Source organism: Vipera ursinii (assembly GCF_947247035.1).
Source record: "Vipera ursinii genome assembly, chromosome: 3".
Lineage (NCBI taxonomy): Eukaryota > Metazoa > Chordata > Lepidosauria > Squamata > Viperidae > Vipera > Vipera ursinii.
The window spans coordinates 78,974,327-78,993,890 of NC_139516.1; the positions used below are offsets into that span (position 1 = coordinate 78,974,327).

Sequence of the window (19,564 nt, forward strand, 5' to 3'; positions counted from 1 at the left end):
TACATATATATTGCTATGCTATTTTTGAATGTCATCAAATATGTCATAAAAATATTTTTAAAGAGGGTTTATTTTCAATTTTTGATTCTGGCTGATGGCCATTTGGGCAGTATTTTAGGGAATGAAAACTTTGCCTGGGGTTATTTTGACCTAATGTATGATGCAAATCTTTATTTAACAGATCATCATGGGGAAAAGACACTGGTATCTTGCATAACATCTGTAAAGTTAGTTGATATACGAGGGGGTTTTTTTCTTGTACTCGACAGTGCAATCCTATATGTCTTTACTCTGAAGTAAGTCCCATGTATGTAGTGTATAAATATAGAGAAATCCTATACAGGTAGTCCTCAACTTATAACCAAAATTGAGCCCGAAATCTCTGTTTCTAAGACAGTTGTGAAGTGAGCTTTGCTCCATTTTATGACCTTTCTCGCCACATTTGTTAAGTGAATCACTGCAGTTGTTAAGTTAGTAACACAGTTGTAAAGTGAATCAGGGCTTCCCCACTGGCTTTGCTTGTCAGACTGTCGCAAAAGGTAATCCCATGATCCAGGCATACCGTAGCCGTCAAAAATATGAAGCAGTTACCAAGAGTCCAAATGTTTATCACGTGACCATGGAGATCCTGCAGTGGCTTAATGGGTGAAAGAGGGTCATAAGTCACTTTTCCAGTGCTATTGTAATTTTGAATTACATTTTTAGAGAGATCCAACAATCTGATCCAACAGTGGTATGATAATATTATCGTGATGGGGATTTCCCAGTTCTACAGTAATTCATAGCATCTAACCCAGGGCTTTTCAACCAGTGGTACGGGTACCACCTATGGTACATTGGCATCTGGCAGGTGGTATGCGGCCCTCCTAGAAAAGTGGTAGCCGGGGCGGGGAATGAGCTGAACCGGTGGCAGCACTGCACAAGCCTGAGCGAGAGACGGCTGGAGCTACAGGGTTGTCAGGGCTCAGTGGAAGCGCCAGGATCAGCGCCAGGCTCCAGCTGGAGCTCGGCGCTGATCCTGGCGCTTCTGAGCCCAGAAGAAGTGCCGATCGGCTGGAATGTTGCAGTATCTCAGGGTCTTGTGATTTACATTCAGATGCTTGGCAACTGATTCATATTTATGATGGTCACAGTGTCCCAGGGTCATGTGAAGTGACTAAAACCTGCTGCAAATGCCGGCGGACGGGGGGAATAAAAACCAAACACCCACCCCACCCACCCCCGCTGCCAATCCTCAACAGAAATGCTCACAACAATGAAAACCTTGGACAGGAGGAAGAGCGCTGCCGGGTGCGCAGGTAGGTGTCTTGCTCGGCTGTGGCTTGTGGGGCACTTTTTCAGTGCCATTGTAACTTTGAACAGTCACTAAGTGAACTGTTGTAAGTCAAGGACTACCTGTACTTCATCACTTTTTTCCTTTTTTTTGGTCATCAAGTTTTTGACACCTTGCTAGGCGACTGGTGGTAGTCAGATGTTACCATGTTCTAAAAGTGGTACAATGGGTGAAAAGGTTGAAAAGCCCTGATCTAACCTATTAATTAATTGCATCTACATGTAAGCTCACAAAAGACACTCTCACAATACTTTTGTATTCATTACTGTTAATTCCTAGATGTCGTGATCATATGTTAATAGCATCAAAATACAGGCAACTTTTGAAATTGAGTTCCAAGTTATCAAACTAAAAACTTAGCCAACCGTTTAAAAAAAAACATTGAGAGCCTGGGAATGTTTAGCATTGGAAAAGGGATCTATGAGATCTTAAATTAGTAAAAGAAAGAGAGAAAAGAAGATCATGATATACAGATATTCTGGAAGGATGTTGTTGTTGTTGTTGTTGTTATCCTTCATTTGGTAATTTTCAGATAACTAGAGAAAACCAGGATTAAGAGTTGTTATACTGGGCCCTTCCTCTTCTTCTTCAATGCCACATGTCACTGAGAGAGGCTGAAAGGAGGGGAGAGATGGCTAAAGAGGTCAGTCAGATAACTAAGGGATCCAAAAGAAAGGAAAGAAAGGTGCATGTAGGAAATGACTATGCTTAGCCTGAGGGAGGGATCATGAGTCTCTTCGTGCCCACAAGAGATCTAACTCCAGCCCACCTTGAATTCTTCCTACTCTTATCTCCCACTAATTTCCCTTGTCTGCTAGTAATTCAGATTCTTGTAAAAGCTCAAACTTACAATAAATCTTTATATCCATTCGAACTGTCTGGATCTCCTGATTTTCCTGGCACTTGACATGAACCTGAACTACTAGCGGCCAAGGGAAATTAGTGGGAGATAAGAGTAGGAGGAATTCAAGGTGGAGTAGTGTTAAATTTTTTGCAGGTGCAAAGGAACTCATGAATGATGATGCATTTGACCCCTCCATCAGGTCCAGCCTAGTTATCCCGTACAGGGCAATGAGTAAAAATCATGAAAGTTTTGAAATTATGGGTCTGTGATAGGATTTAAATGAAATCAAACCTGAGATCCAGAAACTTTGAATATTTCCCCCCCAAATTATCCTTTAATGTATGATAAATGAAAAATTAAATATTATTTAATATGTTTAATATATTTTTTTCACATTTTGTTGAAATCTTGGCAACCATTCTGAAGAACACCCAGAAGCAAATACTGACAAGTAATATAAAGATCTGGGAAAGATAAATAAGTATTCATAAGACTAAAAATTAAAATATATTAATTTATAATATATTTTTTTAAAATTATTTTTTCATTCTGGCAACACTACTTGCCAAGGTTACATAGCCCTGTGATGCAGGTCACAGTGGCCAGAGAATTTATTTGAAAGTGAAAATATCAGCAATGATCAGCAAATACTCTAGCTTTCTAAACAAATACCTGATTAAAATGGAAATGACTATGAGCCAGAAATTTCCCGAAGGCCGGGTTCAGGCTGACCTATGGATCAATAAGAACGTTCTGTTCTTCTTAAAACAAGTCATCTTAGGAAAACAAAAATCAGGCTGATAGTTACTAAGCAGAATTCTTTGCTTTTTATTCTATTTTATAATATGTCCAGATTAGATTCTATACAAGAGATCTATTTATAAGTGACTCAGTTTTTAAGTGTTTAGAACGGGTACAAGATTTTTTTTCCCTCTCTCTTTTTTATGAATGAGTTGTTTTAAGGCACTAATGACCGGAGATTACAGTAAGGTCAGAATAAAGTCAAGCCCCATTGTTTTCTGTCACATTTTATGATATCCCTTTCTAAAACAAAAAAATTAATCTTCTTCCTTTTCCTAGAGACCATTAAGAAAAGGAAAGATGGTAGAATATAGAATAATAGAGTTGAAAAGGATCGTGGAAGCCTTCTAGTCCAACTCTTGTACCATTATGGTCAAATGGCTGCCCAACCTCTTTTGAAAAACCTGCAATAATGAAATATGCAGAACTTCCAGAGACAAGTTATTTCACTGATTAATCGTTCTCACTGTATACATCTACATGTCAGTTGCAAGAGGTTCTTGAAGTTAAGCCAAGAGTTATGTAGCCCCCATAAATCAGAAATAAGCTATATTATTATGTAACTGTTTCTATATTTTGAAAGGGCACTAACTCTAGCATGCGGTGATGCTCTCACCATAGCAATTCTGGAGGCAGATACAAAAAAGCCCCATATGAGCTGAGATTGTGCCCCATGCCCAAGGGGCCACTGAATACTTAGAACATGACCTGTTATACTGTACCTCTGTGAAGATGAATGGACTCATAACTTTTCACTTGATGCAATATCCAGGAAATTCTGATATTTCGTGTGTGTAGTTTTTACTATTGAATCAGCATGATATGTTTTCTTTGAATGTAGTTAAATTCTGCTATCTGTAAAATTAGGCAGAAATTGGCCACCTGTCTTAAAACTCACCACTAACAACAATATGGTGTTATGTCTGTTCTGGTCTGTTGTTTTATTTCAATGTTTTAATTTTGGTCTGTGAGTAAAATAAAAGATTGATTGAAGAATTATGTAAGAACAGAATTAGTCCTAGTCCTGCTTTAACCATCTCAACCCAATTGGACTACCATTTGACCACCAAGTAATCTGAGGATGATGGCTGATGGGGAAAATCATTTTAGTGGTAGCATTCCAGTGAAATTCATAAGCCCTAATAAGCAGGCGGTGGCTCAGTGGGTTAGGACGCTGAGTTTGTCGATCAAAAGGTCTGCAGTTTGGTGGGTCGAATCCTGAGTGCCGCGTAGCAGAGTGAGTGCCTGTTACTTGTCCCAGCTTCTGCCAACCTAGCAGTTCGAAAGCATGTAAAAATGCAAGTAGAAAAATAGGGACCACTCCGGTGGGAAGGTAACAGCGTTCTGTGCGCCTTTGGCGTCTAGTCATGCTGGCCACATGACCACGGAGACGTCCTCGGACAAGCGCTGGCTCTTCGGCTTTGAAACGGAGATGAGCACCGGCCCCTAGAGTCGGAAACGACTAGCACACATGTGCAGGGGAACCTTTACCTTTACCTTTAATAAGCAGGCATATACATAGAATGAAGGCTACTGCTAAGCTTGTAAGCCGCCCTGAGTCTTCGGAGAAGGGCGGGATATAAATGGGATTAAAATAAAAATAAAAACCTTTGGCCAGGTCTCATAAAGTCTTTGATATTTATAACAAAGCCGCTAGTCACCTGTTGTAATATATAGTTTTAGACATGAGGTGAAACTAGCTACCGTATATCTCTCCCAGTATTAACAATTATAACAAAACAAAAAACTAAAAAATTGATACTATAACTTTATTACATATCTTATTGCACCAAAAATGTTGGAAGTTGCTGCTTTTGGTTTCTTTCATCCTCTTCCCTCATTTTATTGCCTTTATCTTTTTCCCCTCCTCTTTTTTCCCATTCTCTTTATTTCTCTTTATTTCTATTTGTATTTTATGCTAAGAAACAAATTAATAAAAATATATCATTTCTACTGCAATTTCTTGCTTTCTGTTATTTTATTTTTATTATTCTTTATGAGAACAAGGTTATTAGGCAGCCCTTGTAAATGTTAAAGATGTTTAAGAATATTAATGATTTATTTTATTCTAACTTCAATTCCATTCTCAGCTTATATTATATCACATTAGTTCCTGTTCTTTGGCCTTATAGTAAGTTTTAATTGCACTTTGCTTTTTGGTTCATCAACCTGAAACTTGATGAGTGAGGGTTAATTTATAAATGTAATAATATCATTAATTCATATTTTAGCTGTACTGAATGCAGCGGAGCAAATTGATTATGAAAATAAATGATTACTAAATTAAACTGGGTCCAGCATGTTGCACATAGCCACAAATACAGATTATTTCCGGTGGGCCAACTCTTCATTGCAATTTCACTGTTAGATACTAATTAACTGAGTATGACCTTATTGAAATTTTCACTGACCTGGCAAGTCAATCAAGGATCTACTTTTGTTCATTGTCAAATATTGCCAAATATTCCATGAAACTGTGAATGTCATAAACAAATGACAAATAGAATATTTCTATTTCTTTCAGGTATAATTTATTAGTGAGTCACTTTTTTCCCCCTCTTAGCTTTGTGACAGGAATCAAATGTCACTGTAAGAAATGCCATTATAGAATGCATTTTTGCTAATCACACTTGAAGAAGTCTCTACTGCTTGACAATTTGCTTTGTTGCATTGCTATTAATTTATTTTTTCTTTATTGGGTGGTTGCTGTGATTTAATCTAGAAGCAAATAGAATTGTTCCTGATCCATATTTATATTAGGCAGAATCTTCTCAAATTTCCTAAAACTGCAAGGTATTTGTTACAATTTAGACACAAATTTATTTTTAAACAACACAATATTAGTAACTTGTTTTATTAAATTTGCTTGCATCTTGCCATAACTAGCTTAATTAAACCCATTGAAGGTTTAAGATACAATATCTGAGCCCTGGACGATGTCCTTCAAACCATCTCTCCTTTGCAAGGGTGGAGAAAGAGCTAAGAATGTAACAACAAACTGGCTGGACCAGGTCAAGGTCAATCGTAGTCCAGCATGTTGCTTCTCAGTTGCCAGACACAGGCCACTGAGATCTTTGCAATGGTAATGGATCCGACTATGGTCCACCTCTGCATGCTGGTGAGTAATATTACAGGTAGTCCTTGACGTACGACCACAATTGAGCCCAAAATTTATGTTGCTAAGTGAAACATTTATTGAGTTTTGCCTCATTTTATGACTTTTCTCGTCACGGTTAAGTGAATCCCTGCAGTTGTTATGTAACACAGTTGTTATGTGAAACAACTGGCTTTGCTTATCAGATTGCAAAAGGTGATCATATGACTCCTGGACACCGCAACCATCATAAATGTGAGTCAGTTGTCAAGTATCTGAATTTTGATCATGTTACCCTGGGGATGCTGCCACGGCGTGTGAAAAACCGCCATAAGTCACTTTTTTCAGTGACATTGTAACTTTCAATGTTCACTCCTGTTAAATCGAGGAGCTGAATCTGGCTGGGTCCATTTTTACATCAGTGATGGGGGTAAGCTGGGCATGCTTGCTCCTGGTGTTCTGTAGGACTTACACACTCAGATAACAATGTTGGTGACAGCAGGAATTATAACAGATCATTTGGAAGTCTGGTCTGCATGCTGTGGCTATTGCAAGGCCTCTCGTAGTAATAGGTTATAAGCTCCTGTGCTCCTTCCTCTTCTCCTTTTTTGGCCCTCCACCATTGCCAGGGTTAGGGTTAGAATAAGCTTCAACTGAGTTTGACTGGCTATGGCAGTTAGGATCCCTTGGCCTAATTTTCCTTTTATGGAAAGATTTTTATTTTTGGGGGGTGGGTGGGTTTCCACTTCCCCATACATAGCTGCTGCACAGTTTCTCTGCTCCTTGAGAAACAGATGGCACCAGCAATTTGGATAGCTTTTGCCAGTGCTTTTTGTGTAAAAGAAAAAGGTGCCGGAACTCACACATGTCATACAGCCCGCCTTGCCTACCCTACAAGGTTCCATCCAAAAAAAGGTGCCGGAACTCCGTTCTGAGCGTTCTATGAGAAAAAAAAGCCCTGGCTTTTGCACAAATCCCTTTTGTGCATCAATTGTGTATATTTCTGGATTAGAAGTCCCTACTCAATGTCACTTTTTCTAATGCTGAGTTCACATCTTTACTGAGTTATATCACCCCAGTATCTTTTTCCCCACTTAGTTACAGTCAGTTTAGACTCCTTCAGAGTATCTATGAAGTTTCAGATTTTGCTCCAAAGTGCATCATTTAATGCTTGGCTTAATTCGAAACACCATTTGATCAATCGCCCACTTTGCAACACTTGTTGCAAAGCACTGTAAACTCATAAGCACTGTAAAAACTGCTGTAAACTTTTTTACTCTGAACTTCTAAATGGGTATTGGGTCTGCTCTTATCTGTGAATTGGAAGTGGGGGGAAAAAGGCTCTTAAATCTGAAATACACATTGTAACATTTATTTCACTTTAAAATTTGTGACATTTTCAGAGGGGTTCAAGACTGGTTTGCTTAGTTGAAGCATGCCTCATCTACATTCAGACTGTGCAGTGGAAAAATATTACAATCATCTTTTAAATCATCTGGCGTATCTCCATTCTAGTAAATATAGATTGGCTCTTCAAGCATAGACACGTCAACAATTCTTACATCAGGAACATGACATATTATCTGATTGTTGAATTCCAAAGGCCAGTAAGAACACTTTGACAAATTAGAGACAAAATGCTTATCTCTGATTCACTGTACAGTATCCACAATATAAGGACTTCCCCTAAAAAAAGTACCCCCATATACACTTGTCCATATTTTGTAGTACTTTTTCTTTTAAGTTTTGTTTTCCTGAAATAATCTTTAAAAAACCCTCATCCATAAGCATTGTTTATGTTGGCATGTAAAATACTATGGTTTGGGGGAATGTAGGGCTTCATAGATTTTTATGGCATTATCACACAATGTTTCATATCTTATCCATTTGAAAGCTAAGGCCCTGCTTTTTGTTTAAAATATATGAAAAGAGGTAATCCAAAATTATACAATAAATATAGAACCTGCCATGTTACTCTATAATATACTATACATTCAAGTTAAGAGAAAAAAGTTTAAATGCCAGTTACACTTGAAATACAAGTGACCAGTTCATCATAAACTAATTGACTGCTAAAAGTGCTACTTTTGCTTGCAAGAAAACATATAAATGCTGAAGCATTTCATCTTTTTTTTAAAAAAATCACACATTCCTTCAATTAAACAACCATACCATCTGTAATAATAATATACATAAATCTGAATAAAGATTTACTATTTATATTGAGCAAAGGGCAGATACTTTCTCTCTAAATGGGGCATACCGGAACGTTTTTTGGGAGGCAGAGAGGGAATCTTAAAAAGCCACACATACAGCATAACAGCTATCACCATCAATTCCATTCATTAATATCCTGTTTTGTGAAACTCAAAAAAATTATCGGTGAAACAGCTTAAACAAAAAGAGCAAGAATATTCAAAAAGCTATGAAGAATTAATGATGTGCCCTGTGCATAAATCTGATGGTAGCCCATTTATGTTGTTCCCACTGTCTTCTGCCACTGGGCTGGCTTCCTTCATCTGCAGCATTAATGGCTCACTTTTAATCTGTTTGGTCTTTTGGTCTTCAGGTAATTTATCCAGAAAAGTACTCAAACTGGGAGAAAACAAAAAATAAGAAAATTAATGCACTAGTCTTAACATTTGCAGAAGAGGAAGGAATGATAAAATTAGGATCATAACATCATGTCTTATCTATTTTTCTCAGATGTCAGGACCCAAGTACATAAGGACATCATTTTGATATCAGGGTTTGCTGCACCTGCTACTGGTTCGCAATATGGTTTGTGTACAAATACAGTGATAAGATAAATAAAAGCTTGCTCCCTTTATGAAAACATTAATCCATCCCAAATCAAATAGTTTGCCAACAATATTCAACAACATAAACATAGGATCCAGTTTCTTCTATATCTTTACTGCTACAAAAATTAAAAAAAACTCTCTGTGCAAGAAGACATCCATAGCTGATGTTGTACACGTGTACACTTACAAAATGGCATATGCCAAAGAATTCCGAAACCAGCCTCAGAACCAATAATTTTATTGAAGTCCTAAGAAGAGATGGTTGCATGTATTTGGCTCCAATCTGCAGAGTTGAATAGCACTTGAATTCTTAAAACTAATTATTCCAATAAGTCATACTGAAAAAGAACTATTTTGCCATCTTTTTGAACAGCTAACTATAATTTCTCCCAATTCAAACACGTTGATTTTAGCTGTTTAATGTTTTGTGTTGTTGGAAAAGAAAGAAAATTAGGAAAAAAAACCTACATACCTGTTCTCAAGAATATGCTGAGTTGGTTGATAAATATCTGAAAATTTGGGTACATTGGACAAGTGATTTAATTTCTTTTGGTGCGACCTGACATTTGTTAATGGATTATCTGATTCAGAACCTGAAAGACAAACACCGTTTCTCAGAAAAGGCTCAGTCGTTCCTTAAAAGGCCAGCACCACTTTTTTTTCAGTACCAAGGGAAAATTCTGTATTTTATTTAATTCTCCATGATATTTTAAAACTGTTTTTTACAATTATTAATTCTTTAGTCAGTTGCTACTAGCTTTACTATTTGTGCCATATTTGTATTTTGTTCCAGCCTACGACCGGCCCTATTTGAATGTCAGGGACAACCCCTTTTTATAATCAACAGGCTGGGAAAAACCCAACCAAATTTATTTACAGAGTTCAAACAAAAGTTAAACAAAAAGTTCAAACAAGACTTAAACGAAAAGGTTAAACAAGAGTTAAACCAGAATAACAGACCAGGACTCTAGCAGAAGATCTTCAAACGGTTGCCTTCAGCAACCAGCACCTCCCACACATTCCCCTTTTATCAGCAGTCCCAAGGCGTGGCTTCTCATTGCCTTCTCCCGAGTTGCCTCATTGCTTTCCTCTGTTCTGTTCTGCTAAATTGCCTCCTGCTCCTAGCATCCCTGAACAGAGCCGGCTGTGGATCGTCTTCTTCCAATCCCTCATGCTCACATGGCTGAGTCTGAGGAGGAACAAGATGGGAGGGGCCAGGCTGAGAGTTCTGCAGTGCATCAGAACCTTCCTCTGACACCAAAGGCTCTCCAAACCCCTCCTCCTCTTCAGAATCATCCGACTCAGCTGCCAGAACCACAGGCAGACGCTGAATCACAACAATTTGTTGTGATTCGTATTATTATTGCTGATATTATAAACATTATTTCCCTGTGTTGCTTTTTATATCACCTGATTGTATAGAAAGTGTAATGGATTTGTATAGTCTCCAGAGAGGTGATTGTTGGGAAGTTTACAACAGAAATCAATAAATCACAGCTAAGTCTATTCCTTTTCTTTCAATCTGATTCTAGAGACAGATTTCCAAGCTGACAAATGTTCTGTTGTTGTTTTAAATTATTTTTTAAATTACAAATCTTTGAAAATTCATCGGGTCAGATTGAGAAAATAATGGGGATTGCATTTACTTTATGCTTTAAAACAGTGGCCAAGAGTTCCATTTTGTTTGAAGGGGTTCCCCCTCTTTATTTGTTTATAAAGCTAAAGCTTGTGGTATAGTGATATGGTCATTCCACTCTACGTAGGTCAACCTCTTTTGTTTTCTTATTAGCAACATATCCTCATCTTATGAAACTTATAAAATAAATTCACCTTGGCCACTGATTTTCTTCTACAGTACCACCAACCACCCTGGAAAAGGGGAGAACTTACACAGATATGTGTCCTGGCTGGTATTCAGCTAGCTTGGAGTACTCTGGAATCAAAATACCCAATCTACCAGAATGCATGCTAGAATTCATTTAAGCACATACTTTAGAAGCACAATAGAGGACGATAATAAGTAAAATAAACCAAAGAACAAAATACATGTATTGAAAAGGTAACGAAGAACTAGGAAGGCCATCTGCCATTAGCACTATGCAATGTGTTCACAATACGGGAAAAGTACAATGGAAGAGAAGAAGCTGTAGCTCAGAACTGCAGATAGTAGCTGCAGCTGTAAGCAGTAAGTCCCAGAGACTTTCAGCTGAGAACAGAAGGGAGACCAAATTCATCAAGGACGCAAGTAACATAATTTTATCTAATCATCTTATCTTTCTAGATGGGAGTCACAGACAAAAAATATACCCCAAACCTCAGGGCATAATCTTCATTTCCCATAACTGAATTTTGCAGAAAGTTATAGGACCGTGGTGGCGAACCTGTGGCACGCAAAGCACTCGCAAAGTTGGAATTGATTGAACTTTTTAGTCCCACCTAGTCTGCCATTACTACCACAGCCATGCCTACCCAATCGGCCACGCCTACCCAATGGGCCACGCCCACCAATGGGCCACGCCCACCAGGCACCCGACAATATATAAGTAGGTTTTGGGTTGCAGTTGGGGCACTGAGTCTCTAAAAGGTTCACCATCACTGTTTTAGGAAATGAGGATAACATAAACTTGGTATATGTTATGCATACTCACAAAAATACAGCAAGCCAAATTTGAGAACTGGTGGCTTTACTAAAACACCACAAACTTCAAAAACAAGCGACCAGAGAGATAGACCTTTCAAGCCTCATTCATTAGTAACTTTCAGCAAAAGCCTTCAAATATTGGAGGCCACCACAGCTGCTAATTAGTTTCCTTAATCCTAAATTAGCCACCTATAAGCCTTATTACATACACCCAGAAATAGTACACATCCACTAATTCAGCAGTCCTCGAACCAGGACCATATGGTGTCCCTAAGATATTTCAACAGGTGAAAAACGGCCACAGATGAAAAATATGCAACAGGGGACCATGGCATGTGCAAGGGGGCTACAGAAATCTAAGTGATCATACTGCAAATACTGCCTTTCTTATAAATAAAAAATATGTTTTAGTTTCAAGCCAAGTGACAATCTATAAACAAGATGGATGGCACAGAAATCTAATAAATTTTATTTACCAGTAATGGGACCTAGGAAGCCACAAATGAAAAGCAAGCTTAGGTGGTGGCCATGGGCAAAAAAAGGTTGCAAAACATTGCTGTAGTTAACAATCTCTATATTGCCCAACAATATCTAGATATGGATTGTTTGGAAGTTATGGGAGCCAATACAACTACATAACACCCTGCTATAATACATTCATTACCTTTTTCTGATTGACTCTGGGTATGCAATCATAGTCTTTAAAGCTGCTGTAGTTATTAGACAGCAACTGAATGTACATACAAACCTTCAGAATTTTTGGAGTTGGTATGCGTACTTAAGGAGATACCTGAAAGAGCAGTCAGGCATGCCTTTGGGGATATAGCAGGAATCTGCTCTATAAAACAGAGGTCCCCAACCTGTTGGGCACCAGGGACCGGTTACGTGGAGTTACGTTTTTCCATGGACCCTAAGGGGGTATAGTTTTGTGTGCTGCCTGTATTCCACAGATGGGGCTTCACTTGTTTGTGCAGCCCGGTTGCTGGCATGCCACGGCCCACTACTGGTCCACGGCCCAGGGGTTGGGGACCCCTGCTATAAAACATAAAACATTATACTAGTGATATGTCTAAAGACAATACTCTACTTATAAGTGGCCTCTAGACCAGAAGTCCCCAACCGCCAACCCACTACCAGGCTGTGACCTATTTGTAACAGGCCCTCCCGAGCAGCAGGCCAGCGCAGCACACACAGCTCAACTCATACAAACTGCGTGCTCATGCAGGTGCACACCGGCCCACCACTTGTGCGAGTTGTTCACATGCCTGTGCACCAGTTCACCACTTGCAAGGGCCGTTTTCCCTTTGCCTGCCAAGCCACAAAGGTTAGGGGCCACTGCTCTAGACAAAATAGGCAGCATGCAAATCTAATAAATGATAAAAAAACAACTACGAGATGTGCTAAATTTAGATAGATAAGATGTCTGGCTTGGAAACACTGTATCTGAAATATATGAGATCACTTCTTGCGTGGAAGACTTATTTTCAGAAATCCCTTGAACTTCCCTTAGAAATGACATATAGTTGTGTGGAATATTAAATTCCACATTAACCAATTTTTGGACAATTGTCTTAAACAGAAAAAAATAAAATCCGTTTACAATTACTTATTCAGCCTCAAATGTAGATGTACAGAATGTAAGAATTATCACATAAAGGACCAAGACTAAACAAGTTGTAAAGCTCTGAGGAGTGTCAGTTATATTTTTTGGTGGCTAGAAGATCAACACGTTCCACTAAATCATATGAAACAAATTGGTTTCTGCTGTTAAGTAGAAGCAGTCTGGTTCCCACTGGCCACTAATCACCAAATTTCAACCACTGACTAGCTGAGATCAGAATGTCTGTTTCTCATTGTTGTTGGCATAGCTTTTGTTTAGACTAATAGTAGAGGAATGAGAAAGTTTCTTCCCCCACAAGTCATCCTGTTGAATATAGAAAATCAGAATTGGAAAGGATCGTAAAGGTCTTCTAGTCCAACCCTGTGCTCAAGCAGGAGACCCCATACCATTCTGGACAAATTTGGCCACACCAGAAAGATAAGCTGGCATGCATCTTTGTGTGGCTTCAACCTTCTATTTGGGCATCACCAGTGATTTATACCAACAAAAGTAGTATTTGAGATATCAAGGAGAAACTAAACTTGATAAAACATATATAAAAGTCTTACTTCCAAGGAAAGCATTCTGTGCTTTCATCCGGTCAGCCTTATTTTGATCAGCAGTCATATTTAAGAACTGTTGCTTCAGCCAAACTCCACGGTCTTCCTCAAATGCCTTCCTCTGCATCAAGAGAAAATATAAAATTACAAGGAATGTTATGTATTTAATGTCAGCTTCAAAAATGACGCAAAAATTATTTTGGCGTATCATTTATTTTATACTGTGCTTCATTTTCTACTCTGGTGAACACTCAAAGTAGGTAATAAAACCTATCAATACTTATACTGAGAGATGGAGCGAAATTTGGACTAAGAATATTAAGTTAACACGGTCAATAGCATATAAAGAAAATATATATAAAATGGTATATCGTTGGCATTTACCGCCAGCCAGGCTCGCCAAAATGTTTCCGGGAACATCCCCAACTTGTTGGAAATGTGGGGTCAAAGAAGGCACATATTTCCACCAATGGTGGACCTGTCGAGAGGCTATGAAATTCTGGAAGAAAATTCAGAAATGACTAATTGAGATGTTGGGATACCATATACAATTGTGTCCTGAGGTATTTTTATTGGGGATAAGACCACAAAATATAAATAGAACTGCATGGTACCTACTGTTACATATAACCACTGCTGCAAGATTGGTGTGGGCCCAATGTTGGAAGAGGGATGTTAGCCCACCCAACCAAGTAATAATTCAGAAAATAATGAACTGTGCGGAATCAGATCGGCTTACTGATGTTAAGGGGACGAGGGGACACAGAATATTATTTATCTTGGAGTCAATGGTACAACTGGATGTCAAAAAGAGTCGTTAATTGAACTTTATTACTTGTTATATGTAAGAATTTCTTCTTTCTTTGTGGCTATTTTCTTATATGTAATGGGACAATTTTATCTCCTCTTTGCAATGTGATGTAGACCGCTATTGACTTATTGTTTGTTACACAAATAAACAAAAAAATGCAAAAAACAAAACAAAAACCTATCAATACTTGCTTAATGAGCAGTTGCTTAGCCTGGTTCGAAATTACAGGTCCCAGAAAGAGCGCTTTATAGCCTGGAAGGTTGCAAACAACTGCCCCATGCCAAGAGGACGCTCTCATATCTCTGGGAGCAGGATAAAAGAGGGCCCTTACATTTCCAGCACGCTTGGATCTCAGTAACCAAAATCCTTCTCTCTACGCTTCTGTGGAGAGCTCCCCAGAGACAGGGAGAGAAGGACCACCAGTTCCATGCCGTGGCCCCTGCCTGCCGAAACATTGTGGCCCTCAAGGTGAGATCCACCCTCACCCTCTTGGCCTTCCAAAAGAGCCTGAAAAACCTGGCTTTGCCATCTGGCTTGGGGCCGGGGGTCTCCCATTTTGAAGGTGGCTAGTAGATTAGGGGAAGATCCCATTTCCACCCCAGTTAACGCACTGGCCCTTTTTTAATTCACTTTATATTAATTTTAAAGTGTTTAACATCCTTATTGTTTTATATTTTTATTTATGGCATTGTAAGCCACCCAGAATCGCTTGATAGTGAGATGGGTGACATACAAATTTAATAAATAAAAATAAATATGTAACTTTAAAAGGGTCTTTCTTTAACTATTAAACTAATTTGTAACGAGAGAAGAAATCCCTTAGGCGTGAAGGTGTTTAGGTCATTGAAGGGCCACATCAATAGTGCAAATTGTGCCTGGCAAATGTCTAGTAACCAGGGCAGATCTTTTTCTAGATACCATGCGCTTGCTGCCCCTTCTACTACTTCGCAGTTTACTTGCTTAATTTTCATCAACTGAAACTTTTGGACCACCTTCAAGGAGTAGTCCCCATATAGAAAGCATGCAGTAGTCAAGAAGGGTTTATCACTCAACACAGATAACTATTGTCAAATCTAACCAGCTCTGGAGCAGCTCCTCATCACAGTTGCTATGTGTGAATCCAGTGGCAGCTATAGATCAGGAAGGACTCCTAAATTGGGAACCAGCTCCTTCAGCTGCCACCAATTAATAAGATGATAAACTAATCCTGAAGTTTATAGAATTGTGGTGACTTTGGCACTTGAGTTGTATGGCTGAAAATGAAAGATTCAGACTTTTCAAAACAGCCTTGTATGCAATGACAATGGGACGATCTTTAAGTAAAAAAGTGCACATGCCGTTATAAATAGTCCTCCTTTTGAATTTTTCAATGATTCCCCATATGAAACATGAGTAAAGTAAAAACAAAGCCTTCTGCATTTGTGGGCATAATTCTTGGTCTCTAGTGGCCTAAGAAATGGTTAATCTCCAGTTTTGTGAAACAAAGAACTACTGAGTACCTCCAGTCCTAATCTAATAGCTGCTTCAGTAAAGCTTTTGCGCTCTTTCTCAAAGTTCTTCTTTTGTTCTCTGAACAACTTCCATTCTTCCTTGAGTCTCTCTTTTTCTTCCAGCAAGTAACAATCCTGTAGCAACATATTGGTATCATCATCACAGGGTGCAGTTAGCTGCTGCTGCAGACAGAATGTGAAGTACGGAAAATTCAAAAGAGGTCATTGGAAAGCTACCTCTCTGGCCACAATCAAGTTATCATTAGTTGCCAGAAAAAAGTTAAATCAAATAACATTAAAAACCTAACTGGAACAAAGCAAAATGCATCACATTAAGCCAGAAGTCAGAAGAATATATAAAATGTATTTATTTATTTATTTAATTAGTTTTATATACCGCCCTATTCCCGAAGGACTCAGGGCGGTTTACAGGGCAAAGTTAAAAGACAAAATAAGAGTTAAAATAGAATTAAATTAAGATTAAATAACAATTAGAAGCCCAAAGTTTAAAAATTTAAAAGTTTAAAAATTAAAACCCCTCAGTCCAGGCCAGATAAATCAAATAACCAAGTTTTTAGGTCCCGGCGAAACGAAAGAAGGTCAGAGGCGGTCTGGAGTTCCACAGGCAAATCGTTCCACAGGGCAGGCGCGCCCACAGAGAACGCCCTTCCCCTGGGGATCACCCGCCGGCACTCACTGACCAGCGGTACCCTAAGGAGGCCCTCCCTGTGGGAGCGCACAGGACGATGGGAAATTGATGCTGGCAGCAGGTGCTCCCTAAGATAATCATCCACTTCTGTTTTCTTTGCATTGCTTGGAACTAGGCTAGATAAATGGAGAGGGCAATCCAAAAACTAAATTACTAAATAAGCCAAACCTCTACATCACAGGTGTTAAAGTCGCCACATCACATGATGTGTTGCCATGTGTCGTGACTTTTTTTTTGCATTGCCGGAGCTGGGGTGGGCCTGGCCTCTGTATGATGCAACCGGCCCGCAGACCGGCAGTTTGACACCCCTGCTCTATGTGAACACCGTTCTCCTTACAGCTCCCTTTTTACAGCTCTGTAATCCCTTAATTCGGGATAGAGTTGGGGCGACTGGATTGAGTTGAGCATTTACTGGCCGGATGTGCTTCCTGATGCCACACAGAGTTCACAGCAGATTTTTTTTCCTTTGCACCCTAGGAGAGAGAAACATTTGCCACTATCTAGGATTGAACTCTCAACCTTCTAAGTGGAAGGCGAGCGTCTTCACCATTGGGCCACCACACCGCTCATTGTTCTCCTTACAGCAAATATGAAAAACACTAGCCTAGTTCCAAGCAATGCAAAGAAGACAGAAGTGGATGATTCATGCAGTGTTCCTTTCTTCATCAATATATCAAAGCCAATTAAATATTTAGAATGTTAAACAAGTTTTGAAGATCACTGCTATGCCAGTTCTTAAGATATGGTTTTCTTCCATTTGTACAACTAGCAACGAGCAGGAGTTTGGTCCGATGAGCTCCTTTTATTCTTCTCATAAATTTCATCTCTTTTTTGAAACTGGTTGTCAGGACCCACCCCAATCCATGTCTTAGGAAAACAAAAACTCTCGGAGTCAGTTCTAGTCCAAAAGGAATTTTTACTAGGACATGCTTGGTTGTGCAAATACAAGACAGGACTTGGTATTGTTTTACAAATTGAAACTTTATAAAGAGTTCCCGGTTCAACCCTCCATCCCTCAACCCCATTTGGTCAGCCCCCCATCATTTTACTTCATGTCATCCCTTTCGTGGGAAAAAGGGAACTTCAAATCTTTATGGTTATTGCCTTCTTCCTTTACAGATTCAAATGGAGACACAGGCCAGATGCCTTCTTCCCTAACCCTCCCTTTTGTTCCCCCAGTTCAAAAGGTTTCCCTTGGTCTTTGAAATAACCTAAGGCAGGCTGAATCCACATGCGCTCCTCCTTCCTCGGGAGATGGCAGAATCCATGGGGGGGGATGTTTATGAATGTGATATAAATGGATTCTGACACTGGTCCATATTTGAATGCTTACCTGCAAAAGCTGCTGTTGAGTTTTTATCATCTCCTTGCACTGTTGAATTTCCAGCTGTAGTCCTTCAACTTCCGATTCATGCTCATGCCGTGAGATTGTATCTTTATCACTCGGAGAGCCAGAATACACATGCGATACTACACATTTGAAAAAGTGCTCGATTATTTTTGGTGCATTTCATTGCACTGCATACTATGTTCAATTAACTGGTTATTTATACGGTATATTGCACATTTACCAGCTGTGACATGGGCCTTCTTTGATATGTAGTATAGACAGTCCTCGATTTACAACCATCAATTAGTAACCAAAGTTACAGGGGTGCTGTAAAAAAGGGACTTATGACCAGTTTCAACAATTACAGCCCTCCGTGGTCACCTGACAAAAATTCAGACGCTTGGCAACTGGCTTGTATTTATGACAGCTGCAGTGTCCCAGGATCAGAGGATGACCTTTTACAAAGTCAGTGGGGAAGCCAGACAACTGCGTTACTAACTTAACTACTGCGGTGATTCACTTAACAACTACAGCAAGAAAGATCGCAAAATGAGACAAAAGTCACTTAACAAGTGTCTTGCTTAGCAGCGGAAATTTTAGCCTCAATTATTATTGCAAGTAGTTCTTGCTTGCAGGCAAATGATATTATTCTCTGCGCAGCATTATTGCTACTTTGTCATGCCATTGGTTGTAGTCAGGTAGAGGCTAAGGTACAGGTACAGGCAGTCCTTGGGTTATGACAGCAATTGGAACTGGAATTGCCATTGCTAAGAAACATGGTTGCACAGTGCAATGTCACACACTTACTGATGGCAGTTCTGGGAGTCCCAATTGTCATTATGTGAGGATCTCCTGGGTCATTAAGCAAGGACCTCACATGACCACAACTTCCAATTTCTTGCCAGCTTTCCCATAACTTTGCTTGTGAGAAGAAGGCAGGGACTACTGGAAATTTTGATCACATTGTTGAGATATCAGAAGCCCTGATAGCCACGAAAAAGTGCCGATCAGCTAGAAAGCAGCGCTGATTCTGGAGCTTCCGCTGAGCCTGACAGCCCTGCAGCTCCAGCCGTCTCTCGCTCAGGCTTGTGCGGTGCTGACGCTGCTTCAGCTCATTCCTCTCCCCCGCTACCACTTTTCTAGGATGGCCACGTACCACCTGCCAGGTGCCAATGTACCACAGGTGGTACCCGTACCACTGGTTGAAAAGCCCTGCTTTAGATTAACAGGGCTGTTTGAAAGTAATTATGTAAAACTACCCCCAAAAATAATGGGTAAGGCTTTGTCTTAAAAGAGTAGAATCAGACATGATTGTCTAGAGCAGAGGTCTGCAACCTTTCTCAGCTGGCGGACCAGAGGGAATGAGAGGGGGAAGCATTTTTTCGTGTGTACACGTACGCAAACAGGACTATGTGCAACGCAAACAAGGCGGTGCTAGCACCCATGTGACACTCACTGGTACCGCCCCGTTTTCACCATATGGCACCCCATTTGCGTAGGAGCGGTGCTAGCGTGAGTTGGGGGTGAGTACGAGCACACACGTGCGT

The 19,564-nt window shown here is 39.6% G+C and overlaps 1 protein-coding gene across 3 annotated transcripts in view; it reads right to left on the reverse strand.

Moving 5' to 3' along the window:
• Positions 1-8,071: 8,071 nt before the first annotated feature.
• Positions 8,072-19,564, reverse strand: part of SSX2IP (SSX family member 2 interacting protein) — a 34,655-nt gene continuing 23,162 nt past the window's right edge. Inside the window, exons 10-14 of one of the 3 annotated variants that reach the window (XM_083359043.1) lie at positions 18,021-18,157; positions 15,988-16,113; positions 13,687-13,798; positions 9,349-9,469; positions 8,072-8,667 (exon numbers count right to left, since the gene is read on the reverse strand). In XM_083359043.1, the coding sequence (XP_083215169.1) occupies positions 8,496-8,667; positions 9,349-9,469; positions 13,687-13,798; positions 15,988-16,113; positions 18,021-18,157 (668 nt within the window). In that variant the 3' untranslated portion in view covers positions 8,072-8,495. Of the gene's footprint in view, positions 8,668-9,348; positions 9,470-13,686; positions 13,799-15,987; positions 16,162-18,020; positions 18,158-19,564 lie in introns of all 3 variants that reach the window. The other 2 variants (XM_083359042.1, XM_083359044.1) reach the window with 2 other exon arrangements.